General features: G+C 37.7%; 1 protein-coding gene across 1 annotated transcript; it reads left to right on the top strand.

The window, feature by feature from the left end:
* Positions 1 to 4,042: 4,042 nt before the first annotated feature.
* On the top strand, positions 4,043 to 10,402 carry LOC107104782 (major histocompatibility complex class I-related gene protein-like; the record flags this gene model as incomplete). Its single annotated transcript, XM_015404868.1, has 7 exons — positions 4,043 to 4,120; positions 4,443 to 4,525; positions 4,615 to 4,668; positions 7,482 to 7,768; positions 7,918 to 8,196; positions 8,436 to 8,729; positions 10,292 to 10,402. Coding segments are annotated over exons 1-7 (1,186 nt in total), but the record flags the coding sequence as incomplete, so codon positions are not given.
* Positions 10,403 to 14,871: the final 4,469 nt, after the last annotated feature.

Raw genomic sequence — 14,871 nt, 5'->3', positions numbered from 1 at the left:
CTCAGGTGGCCTGCCGTAGGGCCGGCAGCAGGACACAGTCTCAGGTGGCCTGCCGTAGGGCCGGCAGCAGGACACAGTCTCAGGTGGCCTGCTGTGGGACCGGTTGCAGGACACAGTCTCAGGTGGCCTGCTGTGGGACCGGTTGCAGGACACAGTCTCAGGTGGCCTGCCGTGGGGCCGGTTGCAGGACACAGTCTCAGGTGGCCTGCCGTGGGACCGGCTGCAGGACACAGTCTCAGGTGGCCTGCCGTTGGGCCGGCAGCGGAAGCGTAGAAGCTGCTCAGGAGGCCGACCGTTGAGATGAATGCGTCCTAGGGAGACCACCGCCGGGCCGGAGGCACGGTTGAGGTTCAGGAGGCCGGGTTGAGGTTCAGAGGCCGCCGACTGCGGCTCTGGAGGAGGCTCTGAAGAGGCCGCCGACTGCGGCTCTGGAGGAGGCTCTGAAGAGGCCGCCGACTGCGGCTCTGGAGGAGGCTCTGAGGAGGCCGCCGACTGCGGCTCTGGAGGAGGCTCTGAAGAGGCCGCCGACTGCGGCTCTGGAGGAGGCTCTGAAGAGGCCGCCGACTGCGGCTCTGGAGGAGGCTCTGAAGAGGCCGCCGACTGCGGCTCTGGAGGAGGCTCTGAAGAGGCTGCCGACTGCGGCTCTGGATCAGGGGAGCCCGCCGATTGCGGCTCCTGATCAGGAACAGGGGAGCCCGCCGATTGCGGCTCCCGATCAGGAACAGGGGAGCCCGCCGATTGGGGCTCCGGGTCTGGAACATGCGGAATCACCGACTGTGGTTCAGCCTCAGGGGCAGGTGACACCACCGACTGTGGTTCACCCTCAGGAGCAGGAGGGACCACTGATTGCGGTTCCACCTCTGGGACAGGAGGGAACATCCATGGAGGCTCTAGTTCAGTCTCTGAGGAGGCTTGAAAAGTCTGTAGAGGGCTCTTGGCGAATTGTGGTCCCTGTAGAGAGGCTCTTGGAGGCCTATCACCATCAACTCCGAATTCAGAAGTCCTTCTAACCTTTAGCTCAGGAGTCTCTAGACGGCACAGGGCAGGCTCAGGGGTCTCTGGATGGCACAGAACAGGCTCAGGAGTCTCTGGATGACACAGAGCTGTCTCAGGGGTCTCTAGACGGCAAAGAGCTGGCTTAGGGCGACGCCGTTTCCTACGCCGAGGGGTTTTAGGAGCTAGGCTAGCCGGTTTATTGATTGAATCTGGCGATGAATTAACCGGTTGAAAAATATGAATACCGGAGTGAATAACAGGATCTAAGGCTAAAGAGTCAGGCATGGGGTCTGGCTCAAAACTGACTGGTTCAGGCTGGCGGGGAGCTGAATGTAGTGGCACGAAAGGGTAGATATCCTCCCTATCCCCATAGAAAAACTCCCAAAGGTCATCCTCATGGATGTAGGGATCACGGTAAACGGGTGAGGGGACAGGTCTAGATTCCACGGTGACGGGTGCAGGAGTATGATCAGGCTGGCGGGGAACTCTAACAGTCTGACGTGAAATAGGTGGGCCAATCTGGAGTCTTTTAACGGATGGAGTTAAATGATGGTCTAGAATATGTGAACTGAGACTAACCCGGCGCGGAGAGGAACTAAAACTGGTGTGTGAAGCTAAGTCTAATCCAATGGCTAATTCAATGAGGTCCTCTAGGGTAGATGGCTCGACGTAAAAAGAAAGGTCTTTTCTGATGGAACTGTTTAAAGCCATGAGAAAAGCGGACTTGAGCGCAGAGTCGTTCCACCCGGAAACGGTTGCTCTAACCTTGAGACAGGGGGTAATCTCCAGATCCCCACAGTAACTCCAACCCTAAGGGAAAAACAAAGAGAGCAGAAAAGGATCCTCGGCGCCCTCTGGTGGGCAAGCCTGAGGATCCCAACATGGGTTAATTAAACACAACAGATTTATTAATCCAGACTCGGCTTCATATTTTTTGAACACTGTCAGACTTCCAAAAAAATAATATATTCTTTCGTTATTCACTAATTCAGTTAACTGAAATTTTAATCAGTGATTTTTTTTTGTTTGTTGATCTTTATATCAATCAAATTGTTGGACAAAATATTTCTATCAGGAAAACTTGTTTTTTCTAATAGCATTGTATTCAGCCATTTTTTTTTTTAAATCACTGCTGCTTACCTTATGAAGGCTGCACTTTAAAAAATGAAATAGTCTAGAGAGCTGTTCTTAATGAATTTATTTTTGTTTACACTTGTGTATACAAAATGACAAGTCAATAAAGTCATTTTAAGGGATTTTAATGTGACTTTGCTCTTTCTTTGTTATCTTTGTGGTTGGTTAGTTTTTCCACATTTTATTTGAAGACGTATATATACAGTTTTTTCAAAAAGTAAAAGTGATTTTTTTCTCTCCTAACACTTATTTGTATTTTTTAACCATTTCTTTCAGGATGCAAACATGTATTTGGTTTTTAACATGAGAAAAAGAATATTTATAAAAACTTTGACCAAAATCTTCAGTCGACAAATTTAAGACTGCTTTGATTTATAGCCACACAAGGAGGATTTCATGAAACTCCACCAGCAGCCCTCTGCTCCAGTCTAATTATAGGAAGCAGAACATTTAGCTGGAAGTTTTTGCTTCTCAAAGGGGTTTAATAGCTGTTTCTAACAGCTTGTCAAATTAATTATATTGTGTTTTAGGCAGTGATGTCAGATTCATTTCAGAGAAGCCATGAACTGCCAGATGCACGTGCTTGACTTTATTATAGTGAAGTCAGTGGTCACTTAAAAATAGTGGTTTAGTCTAGAACACTCTTTTCTCTTATTCCTTAATCAGAAAAGGTTTTTTAGTCTGTATTTATGCATTTTCCACATAACTTCAACCCTAAAGCACAGAGCAGCAGTGGTGCTGGAGAATAGATGCCCAAAAAACATTTTATTTTCTTCATCTGTAGGAACCAGTGAGTTTGAAATTATTTAGTTTATTTAATAAAGTTATGTCAACAAATTTCAATTGAAGAGATTTTTGTTCTGTATATAATTAAAAAAATTCAGATGCAAATAATTGATTTCTACATAACAAAATTAGACAATTTTAACCATTTTTGGTCAATTTTGCTTTAATTATTCAGTTTGGTTTCATCTATTTGAAATGAACTCAAAAATGCTTAACTGGATTTATTAATGCAGACATACAAATATTTCATTATACCAACTTATTAATAGGAAAACTTTATTCATTAAAACCCATCCCATGGATTTATCTCACTCACCTTAATGAGATTATAACTGCTGTTTTTTTTCTTGTTTTAAATTTACATTTACTGAAGTTTAATTGAGGTCTTTCTATGCAAATTTAACTCTAGAATATTTAATTCTCTAGATAAAAATTCCAGTTTGAGCCATTTTCCAGAAAATGTACATGCAGTATATACGATTCTGATGACCTTTTAAATGTGATGTGTTAAATACAACTGATTTGTTATTGTTGAAGATTTCAACATTCCCATTGACAGTCCTGAAGACAGAGGTGCAGAAAAACTATGTGAAACTCTTAGAAACTTTCATTTCAACTCAACATGTTAAACTCCAAAATGTAGAAACAGGGATAAAGTGTAGTTCAATCTGAAAAACTCACTCGAAGGGAAAAGACAATTAGAAGAAATTTATTGACACAATTACACTTTGGCACTCAGACCTCGGCAGGAAACATAGAGCTTAATTTTTTCTAGATATGGATGAACAGGAGTAATGAATAGGGCTGAAACTGGTGGTGGAGTGGAGATAGATGAAGTTGGTCAGTCTGTAGACTGCTGGTTAGCGAGACGGTCTGCTGAGCTTTATAGGGAGATCCAGTGGACTGCGTGGGCTTATACTAGAGCTTCACTCAGGGACCTGGAAGATGGAAGTCCAGTTTGGATAACACAGGTTGAGAGAACCTGTCCATGATGAGCAAGCATGGAGCGACAGTGGAGAGGAAAAACTCCCCATTGGGAAGAAACCTTTGGCAGAACCAGGCTCAACATGGCCATATTCTGTCGGACCGGTTAAGATGAGACGGGAAATGCGATAAGAGTCCGGGAATGATGAAACCCGATGAAGCTTTTGCTGCAATGGTGGAGGAGGGGCTGGAGGTGGTTGAAACGGGTCATCCGAATGAAGTCAGAAAGCGCATCCGCCACCTGCACACTTAGAAGCAGACCAGCAGATCGGAGGCTTTTAAAGATGGACTGAGATAGTACCTCAATATATTGAGATACTGTAGTATCTCAATATAATGATATACTATCTCAATATAATGAGATACTATCTCAATATAATGAGATGCTTGTTGGGATCCTGAGGCTTGCCCACCAGAGGGTGCCGAGGATCCCTTCCTGGGGATTTTTCTGTTACTATTTGGGATCTGGGGTTTTTTTTCTGTCCACCTTTCTCCACCAGAGGGCGTACTGGATCTCCTGAGGCTGGAGCTGACTTCACCAGCTGTTCTTCATCTGCTCATCAAGAGACCAGTACTTAAGTGGGCTGAGGACCACACTCCAGTGCCAGAGTGTTAGTCAGTCACGGTACAGCAAACCCTGAGCCAACCTGCCTGTCTAGTCTTCAGACTACTAAACCTGAACCTGAACCTTTTTGTTTCCTCTGCTTCCCTTAGGTTGAACCTGCTAGAAACCAGAAATCTCCAGAAGAGTTTCCCTGTTGGAAATCGGTTTGCCTGATCTCAGCAGAACCCTGGAGAACCAAACCTCAGCCCTCTGCCTGCCGTCTGCCTCTGAACCCTCCTGGTTCCCTCCTTCTGCCTGCTCAGCTCAAACCTCAGCCCTTAGCCTGCCGTTATTTGTCTCCTCGTTTTTTGAGATTGGTGCCAGTTGCTCCACTCTTTGTGCAGTAATGCATTAAATGACTGTTTGACTTTATTTCCCTGAGTTGAGTCCTGAGTACCAATCGGTACTGACATGTTCTTGAAAAATATGTACAAAAACGGGATATTAGCTTGTTAGTCAAATTAATGACATTAAATTAAATTGTGGTATTTTCTATTGCTAAATGTACTGATGAAAGTCAGGGTCAATGATGGCAGATATTCCAGGTTAATGTTTTTTTTTATTTTCCTTTTCCAATAGCTAGTTTTCCTTTTTATCCACTTTGGCCATACATCAACTCGCAGGGTCAACATCTTCCTTTTTATTCTCCATCGAGTTATGAGGAGACTGGGAAATTTAAAATAAACAAATGTCCAATTTTCAAATCTGATCCACTTTAAACACAGCCAATAAAAAAGACAGATGGATCAGTCCCCTGGGGACACCTTTACAAGTGGAAGAGATTCTGTTGTGTCCAAACTAGGGCTGCCAATCATCTCTTGGAAAAATGAACTGTATTTCGAAACAAAAGTCGACCCATGCATCTAATTAAATTCATGTTCAAGTCAAAATTTACCAAAACATTTCACACTTAAAAGAAAGATATAAAAACCAAACCGATGGTGGTGAGCTGGAAGACAATGTGGAGGTGTGGCTTTTTTTTTATTTTTAAAGGAGTTATCAACCTTAGTTCCAACAAATAATGTGTGCAGAAAGTCTAAACGAAGAAACAAGATGATCACATTTAGACTGCCCTGCTGAGAAACGACATAACAGGAACAGCAACAAATCACATTCAGCTCATAACCTCAAGGGGAACCTTTCTGCCCCCTGGTGGAAAAAAAAACAAAAAAAACGCCCCTCTGAGCTCCACAGATAACTTAACCCTTTATCCATCTGCCTGTCTGAGGCTTAATCCAACCTCTGAACAGAGGAAACTAATCATAGATGTTTGGACTCAGAATCACATTTATTGCCTTGGTACCTTCTTAACTTTCCAGCTTTTTAAAAGTTTTTATTTCTATGAATTAGAAGCTTCAACAAATATTTTGTCTGCCCTGGATAATTATGAGTACTGAGAGGTTAGGCTGAAGAGAGTCTGAAACAGGATTTATGAGCCCTATATATGATTGATATAGGTCACAGAATATGGCTTAAAACAGATCTTCTACATGTTTGAGTTAAATAAACCGGATCTATTTTCCCATGGTCTCCTAGTTTCTACATGGAGGTTAAAGATTCTAACTGCAAACATGACAGAAGCTGCGACTGTCAGTAAAAAGGCTCTACAGACTTTAAATGCTTTTAATACATTCATTTTCTTTTTTAATCTTTCTTATTTTTTATATATATTTTTTCTCTTGCTATATTTTATATTTACTTATTTTCACTTTTGCAAAGCAGTTGCTTATCTCTTTATTTCAAAAGAAAATTAGCCAACATCCTTTTGTTCCCTTATATGTAAGATAAAAGCACAGCTTTAAATAAAGTTTTGAGAGAACAAGAGCTCATTTCACATGAAAGAGGAACAAAGTAAAACGGACCTGAAAGTGACAGACAGCATGGCTGAAATGGCAGCTTTTATCTCTCTGATTCTAGTCGGATTATATCTACAGGAGGCTACGGCAGGTGAGATGGACAATTTAAAGATAAACATCAATGTTATTATAATCAGACTAAGTTATTTAGTCTCTGTTGTTTTAATTATGACGGTTCTTGGTGGGAAACCCTGAGTGTTGACATTTTTTATCCACCAATTAATATATAAAGTATATTAAAATCAAACACAGAAGTGGCTCTTAGTTTTTTCCTTACTTATTTATTACTTTGTCATATATATTATCATCAGTATTATTTAACATTATCTTTCTGAGTTATTTATATCCAAAATGGCAGCATATGTGCCCACAGCCCTGTTGTTACTCTGTAGCAATGGGCTTTGCATAATGGACGTTGCTGACTTTATTTGGTATAGTTATCCTTACGTTTATTTTTTACTGTAGTGTTTCTAGAGAAATAGAAATAAAAACTTTAAAGAATAATGAACATTTAAATATTAAAGTGTATTTAACTTGTTTAGTCTTCCTGTGGAGAACCATGTGACCTGATTTAATTGTCTTTTTAGAAACTGATACTAAACTCTTTACTGGCACTTCCTGTACAAAGAGAAGACACTTTTTGTTGTTAATATTTACACATTAATGTGATGTGGTCACTTTTTTTTAATTTAAGATCAATGGACAGAAATAAATGAGCCCATTTAACCAAAATCATTGATGAACTGCTGCAATATGTGAAAATCAATTTAAAGAGGTTTAGATTAGAATCTCTGCAGAAAAATAAAACTAATTGAGACATTAATAAAAGAAATATGGAGTCAGATAGTTAACACTTTTCTGTCGGACGGTTTCTGTGTTTTTTTAAGGAGGAGCTGCTCATCCCAGCTTCCTGTACATCCTACTTCTGAGCCTACTAAACAACAATAATGTAAATAAGTAACATTTTAATGGTCAGACGTGTTTGGAAGTAAGCTAATGGAGATACAAGATGCATCTGTTTGATGTGAATTTCAGACAAATTTATAATCAAAAACATGTGAAAAATGTGTTTTCTGGGGTTTCTGTAGGTTATGAGTGACAATAGAGGGATGGTAAAACAGCTCTTTGCTTTTCCTCACAGTGATCCACTCTTTGAGGTATTTCTACACAGCATCTTCTGGAGTCCCAGACTTCCCTTCATACGTGTCTGTTGGGTTGGTGGATGATGTTCAGATCAGTTACTGTGACAGCAGAACCAACATAAACGTTCCTAAACAGGAATGGATGAAAGAAGTGAGCTCAGAACATCCAAATTACTGGGAGGAGGAAACTGCAACATGTCTGGGAAAACAGCAAGTCTTCAAAGCCAATATAGAAATCGCTAAGCAACGATTCAAACAGACTGGAGGTTTGATCAGATTCTCTTAAAATCTACTTCTTTAAACATTTTAAACAGAAAGCAGTAATTTATCCCTTTAAAACCTAACATGTGACAAACTGACTCATTGGAGAGAAATTAGAGAATTATATTTTAAAGTCACTGTCTCTTTGTCTCAGGAGTTCACGTCTATCAGCAGATGTACGGCTGTGAGTGGGATGATGAGACTGGAGAGGTTAAAGGTTATGATCAGATTGGTTACGATGGAGAAGATTTCCTTTTTCTGGACCTGCAGACACTGACATGGATCGCTCCAGTACAACAGGCTGTCATCACCAAAAACAAGTGGGATAATAATAGAGCTGCTATAGAGAATGAGCGGTCCTACTTAACACAGACGTGTCCTGAATGGCTGAAGAAGTATCTGAGCTATGGGAGGAGCTCTCTGATGAGAGAAGGTATTACTAAACATCATGTGGTTTGAAAGAAACAGCTACATTTCACATTTCACTTATTGTTTCCTTAATGTTTTACTGTGTTGTAATGTCAGTTAGCAGTTTCAGTATTAATTTCTGTATTATACCTAATTTAGAATAATTTTTTTGGTCTTTTTATTAAAATGTTTATTGTGTTTAGAAACTTGCAGCACAAACTGTGTCTAAAGCTATAAAAGAAAGACATTTTATTTATTCTCCAGATCTTCCATCAGTCTCCATCCTCCAGAAGTCTTCCTCCTCTCCAATCAGCTGCTTTGCTACAGGTTTCTACCCCAACAGAGCAGAAATGTTCTGGAGTATAGATCGAGTAGAGATCCATGATGGTGTAAATAGAGGAGAGATCCTCCCTAACAATGATGGAACCTTCCAGATGACTGTAGACATAGATCTGTCTTCTGTTCCACCTGAAGACTGGACCAACTATGAATGTGTGTTTCAGTTCTCTGGTATTAGCATCTTCCACAGACTGGAAAATCCAAAAAGGAACAATGAAGGTAAGTAATTGGGTTAAAAAGCCACAAAGGTCAGTATCTTATGGTTATAAACCTCTCTCTGCTATGATTGTTTGTTAGACTTACGATTAATTTTTAAGGTTTAAATGAAATAAGGAATAGCTTTATTGTATCGCCAGGTGGAAATTCAGATGTGAGAGTTTTTAAAATCAACTAGTCAGAAGACACATTATCTGCGTCTGAATCCTAAAATAAAACGATAAAGACAAACAATTTGCTGTTATTAATGTACAATCGATTGCAGTTATCAGTGCTTGATTTTATTTCTTTAAATAAAAGTTATTGGTCAAACATCTACAGTTCTCAAGTAAAAGTATTAAAGAAATCCCTTTTAAAATTACTTAAGTATTCAAAAGTAAATGCTTTTAAAAAGTACTTAACTATTCAAAAATACAAAAATCAGAAGAGTTCTGTGTATTTTTCAGAGTAATTTTAAAGTACCTTGTAACTTTCAGAAACCACCTGATGGCTAGAACCACCTGCTAGAACTTCAAAATACAAATACTGCAAAAATAAGGGCAACTATTGTAATCATTATTTTGTATTTAAAAACAGCAGAGAAAACAGGAGAGTCTTGATTCTCCTCACATTTTCACTATGGAAAAGAGGGTTAAGGTTGAATCTATTACCACAAAGAAACAATAACTCTGATTTGAGACTCCTTCTACTGAATAACTTGGCCACATGGTAACAACTAACGCCTTAATAAAATTGATAAACTACTAATAATATCTGCCCTGAGTTTCTCACATGCAAATATCAAAATCAGGTGTTTACATTCAGTTATAGTACCTGCTATGTTGCATGTTGAAATTGCATTTAAAAAAAGAAAAACAGCAACAGTGGATTACAAAGCTAAGCTGAGCTAAAAGGAAAAAGGAACCCACAGGCAAGGCAAGGCAAATTTATTTGTATAGCACAATTCAGTACAAAGACAATGCAAAGTGCTTTACATGATTAAAATACAGGAAGATAAAACAGAATCAAAGCAAGTAGGAAAATAAATAAATAAATAAAAATAAAATAAAAAATGCAGAAACCAAAAAAAAAGAATATTAAAAACAGTTGGATTAAAGAAAATATGTTTTAGTTGAACTGTTTAACTAGAACAGTGGAAGGCAATCCTAAACAAATGTGTTTTTAGTCTTGATTTAAAGGAACTCAGGCTTTCCGCACTTTTACATTTTTCTGGAAGTTTGTTCCAGATAAGTGGAGCATAGGAACTAAATGCTGCTTCTCCATGTTTAGTTCTGGTTCTAGGTCTGCAGAGCAGGCTGGAGCCAGAAGACCTGAGTGGTCTGGAGGGTTGATACACTGATAGCAAGTCTGTGATGTATTTAGGTGCTAAGCCATTCAGAGATTTATAGACTAGCAGAAGTATTTTAAAGTCTATTCTCTGAGATACAGGGAGCCAGTGGAAGGACTTTAGAACTGGGGTGATATGCTCTACTTTCTTAGTCTTAGTGAGGACACGGGCAGCAGCATTCTGGATCAGCTGCAGCTGTCTGATCCACTGAGACTGACCTGTTCTTTCCTCTCAGCAGCCATAACCGCAGTAAATCAAACCTCTGGGATCGTCTATTTAATTGCTTTGAAAGCTGCTGTTCTTGGTCTCTGTGTTGTGTTCACATGCATTCTGTACATGATGAAAAAAGGTGAGACTTAAATTTTATACTCCTTTTTTCTTTGTTTTTTTGTTGTTGTTGAATTTTACCCAGTGAGAAGTAGATGTGATTTAAATGTTAAAGTTACATATAAACCTCCTTTAGACATGAATCAATGACATTTTGATGTGATGCTGTGATTTAGACCTGAAGATTATCACCTAGTTTAAAACAAGAAAGACTTAATGGTCTAAATTTGGACTAAATTTAGACTCAGGATCATAAGAATGAATAAACCCTGATAAATAAATGAAAACTTTGTTCGAGTATTGATAAATTTGAACCTTTTTTTTTAGTTGTTTTACTTTGATGATGACGTTAGATTATTTGACATCTAAAACATATTGAAATGTTACAAAGAAACCTACATTGTTTTTCAGAAAATTTAAGAACAACATTTTAGAACAACCTTATAGATCATAAGGAGTAGCCAAATATGTTGTTGAAAACGAAAAAAATAAAATAAGCCTTTAACTGGTATTTTCAAGCAAAACCACCTAGAAGTTTAATAACTAAAATTCTGAAGCTACAGTTAATAGTGGGAGCTCAGCCTACTGATGTTAAGAAGCTACATCTGGTTGAAAAAGGGAAAACTTCTTAGCCAGAGATCTGTTAGTGAAAACAGTTTACCGTAGATAAACAGATTGAAAAGCTAAATAAATAACCTTTTCTTAAGAGATGCCATTAGAGCTCAGTGATTCTTCTTTTATTTCAGTTTAATCTAAATGTTCAGAAGGAAAAACCTCCAGAAACAAACATACCAGATGTTCACAGGAAGCTCAACACAGTCATCTTATAACTAAATAAATATATAAAATAAATAGAAACAGGAGCAACAAATTAGATACCTGGCAATTTTTATTTTACTTAATCCTCGGTTAAAAGGGAATAAAAAAAAAAAAAAAATGCATATTAATTTGACAAGCTGTATTGGGTTCTGTAGCTCATTTTAATAAATTAAATGTATTGAATTAAAGTTCATTCTTTGTCTTTTTGTCTCTTTAGGTTCCTGAATAAATGTTGTTCTGTAACAAGAAGAAGGCCTTCTTCTCTCTATAATTGATTACATTTAATTGTTTAATTAAACATAATGATTATTGCACCACTTTACATTAAATGCTTTTGAATAAAAAGGAGTGATGTTAAGATGATAAAAATGATATCACTTTTTTTCATTGTTTTGTAACCAATTTATATCGTAACTTTTCATCAGTACATAATTCTTCCAACCAGTGGAGTTTATCTGCAGTCAAACATATTTTATTCTCAGTTCATGTCTGGTTTCTGTGTTTTCTCCTGTTGAAATAAATAAATCAGGATTGATATAAACAAACAATTTTAACATTGACAGACTAAGCTTATACATCTGAAATGTGTCAGAAGAATGCTGTATATTATTTTGATTAAAATGTTTGCTTGACATTAAAGGTTGGGATTCAGATTAATTTAATAAAATGAAAAATACAACAATTGGATGAGTTAGATACTGTGCAAGTTTATTATGTTTTATATGTTTTAATTGTATCTGATCATCTGTCACTGCATGAATCCCTCTAGCTGTCAGATATTGAACTACAATGTTTTGCATCGTGCTGACTGATTACAAACTCTGAGAAAACTGCATAAATGCTTGAAGCCCATTTAGTTTATATCAAGGTTGAAAAACCTGGTTTAGATTGGCCTTTGACTTCTGTTTTAGCTGCTGAATGAAACATTATTTGTTAAAGTTTGTTGTCCAGCTTTACTTTCACTGCTTCTATTTTGCCACTGCTTACTAAACTGTTCTCTACAACCTGCCTTGCTTTATCTTTAATATTAAAAATTGACTTTGCAGGTGTGTTGATATTTTTGTTATTCCTCTATGAAAAGTTCTCTATTGGGTAAATTATATATTTTATCAAACTAACTTTTAGCACAGTTAATTATTCCTTTTTTTACATTTTAAATTTTTACTTCTGATCAAAATGGCTTCGGAACTATTTTCTTTGCAGATTTCTATGTAATAAATGCATAAAAAAATAAATGTAGAGGGAATATGTTTTTATGTTCACTGTAGCCTGGTAAACCAGACTAAAGGGGAGATGAAAATGATTTTGGCCGCTGGCGGGTGGGGCTAGTTTAGTTTAGGCTTGTTAGCCAAATTAGGTTTTAAAAAAACAAACATTGTTTGTCCTTTGATGAGGATTTTATTAAAGAATGCTTGGCTAGTTTTCACAGAGAATTAAATATCTATAGGGAGAGGATTCTACAACTCAGTTGCTGGGTTGTTGCCCTCCTACTGCCTCCTCCACTTTTCCTGGTGTATTGCCCTGTCTTCTGGTAGCACCTCTAGCCTCTGAACACTAAGCTGGGAGACACAGCAATCGTTGCCAGAGCTCTCATTTAAGTGCCATCAGGATTAGCTTCACTACCTGGGCAACTTGTGTTGGTTGTAGAGTCCTTCTTATGCTCCCACGAGTGTGAAAGCACCACCAACATTCAAACATCAGCCAGGGAGAATAGATACCAGAGTGAGATTTGTCTTTATTTCAGATGGAATAAACATAATATGTATATATTGCCATAAAATAAATGGCAATGAGCATTTTTCATCAGCCTGTACCTGTGGTGTGTTGTTGTCGCTTATAAGCTGTCCAGAGTGATCTGTAGCTGCAGGTCTGGAATTTATCTTATGTATTGTTCCTTGTTTCTAACCACCATCTTTATAAACTATGGCTGGTTGTCATGGTTGCAGGATGTTGCCTTCAGGTCGGGGATCTGAGAGAAGTTTTTCTGCACAAACAGCAAAAACATGCTTCAGGGGCCTCATTGTTATTATTTTTTATTTTCAAATGTAGCATAATATGGGACCTTTAAGTCCTTTCATCAAAAAGCAAAAAAACAAATTCAAGACAAAAATGCCAACTTAGCAACACCTATACATTGCTCACAAAGAATATGTATATATATAAAAAAAAAAAATAATAACATTACTTTAAAAGGTCAACAATTGTAAAAAATTAATACAAATGTAATAACTTTATGAATTCAATAACTTTATGCCTGTTAAATGGAAAACTATTTGTCATCTACAAAGTAGCAAACTGCATCTTTCATGATATTTTTGTTCCTAAAATTAAAACATATGAAATTAAAAACCTTCCGGAAAATATCATCATATCCTTCCTGATATTATATGGCATTACATTTTCTTTTGTGTTAGATTCAACTGAACTACTCAAATGAAAAAGCTATAATAATATTGTCATTTTTTTAAACCTCTTGCTGTCAGAAAATTATTTGAATGCAAAATCCAAAGAATGTAAAACATTTAATTCAAGACATACATTTGATGCTTTATTTAGATGCAGAGACTGAGGAAAGGGCTGATTGTTTTTGGCGTCTTTAGATATTGTTGCTCAGAGCCCTAATTAGATAGCTGCCATTTGTTGAGACAATTAAATAAACAGAAAAATATTCAACTATATTTCTATGTCCATCCTTTCATACAATGTTTGCATTGTTTAATCAATCAGTTACACAATATATGTACCTTTGATGCCATCATTATGCAATGTTTGCATCATTGGGCATTGCCTTATCTTTTAAGGACAAAAGATGATGTCTCTGGACCCGAAGCTGGAGAACCTAGAAAATAATATTTCTTATGTTAGATATGAAAAAAAATATATGAATACAGATTAATCTATTTTCTTTTAAAATCAAAGATCTAATTAAAACCATCAACTTTGACAAAATTTATAGGAAAATTGTCCACTTTGGTTCCTGCTGCAATGAACACCTGATTATTGTTCTTTTCTTCTTGATCATAAAGTCTATACCTGCAATAAGTCTACTTGTACCTGACCTCCTTAATTTTTAGTTCCCAACTTCCAACAAGAATTGCATTGAATAAATACTCACTAACTGCAGGGTAAAGCACTGAGGTCCTGATAAGGCAAATTTATTTATAGAGCACATTTTAGTGGCAAGATAATTGAAAATGTTGCTGAATAAAATACAATCTTAGAATAATCATTTGTTTATAATATACATTTATATCTCAACCACAGGTAGAATAACTTGAATACTAGTATATGTCTGCTCTAATGGGAATACCTTTAGATAATCTGAGTATTTGAGGACATCTAAAGCAGTTTAACTGAAGTTTCTCCTCTCAAGATAAGGTAACATATAAAGCGGTGATTCTTAACCATAGGGCCACGGCCCAAAGTTGGGCCGCCAGCGCCCCCTTGTGGGCCGCAAAAATCTGTCAGTTTTGCACCTGTGGGCCGCAAGGGCCGTGGGACTGCGTGCAGCTTTCGACCATGTGGTGGCGGTAATGCATCACTCGGTTGTTTAAAAAGCGCCAATACACAGAGAATTAGACTGTCTACTTCGCAGCAAAAATCAGTACTTTTAGTTAGTGTATTTTTGGAATCTTAACAATGCCTACGACTTGTTGTGCTCCCGGTTGCACA

The sequence above is a fragment of the Cyprinodon variegatus genome, unplaced genomic scaffold, assembly GCF_000732505.1.
Source record: "Cyprinodon variegatus isolate N-32 unplaced genomic scaffold, C_variegatus-1.0 Scaffold1882, whole genome shotgun sequence".
Classification (NCBI taxonomy): Eukaryota; Metazoa; Chordata; class Actinopteri; order Cyprinodontiformes; family Cyprinodontidae; genus Cyprinodon; species Cyprinodon variegatus.
Note: the sequence above shows the minus strand (reverse complement) of the source record. Positions and strands in the feature narration are given on the sequence as shown.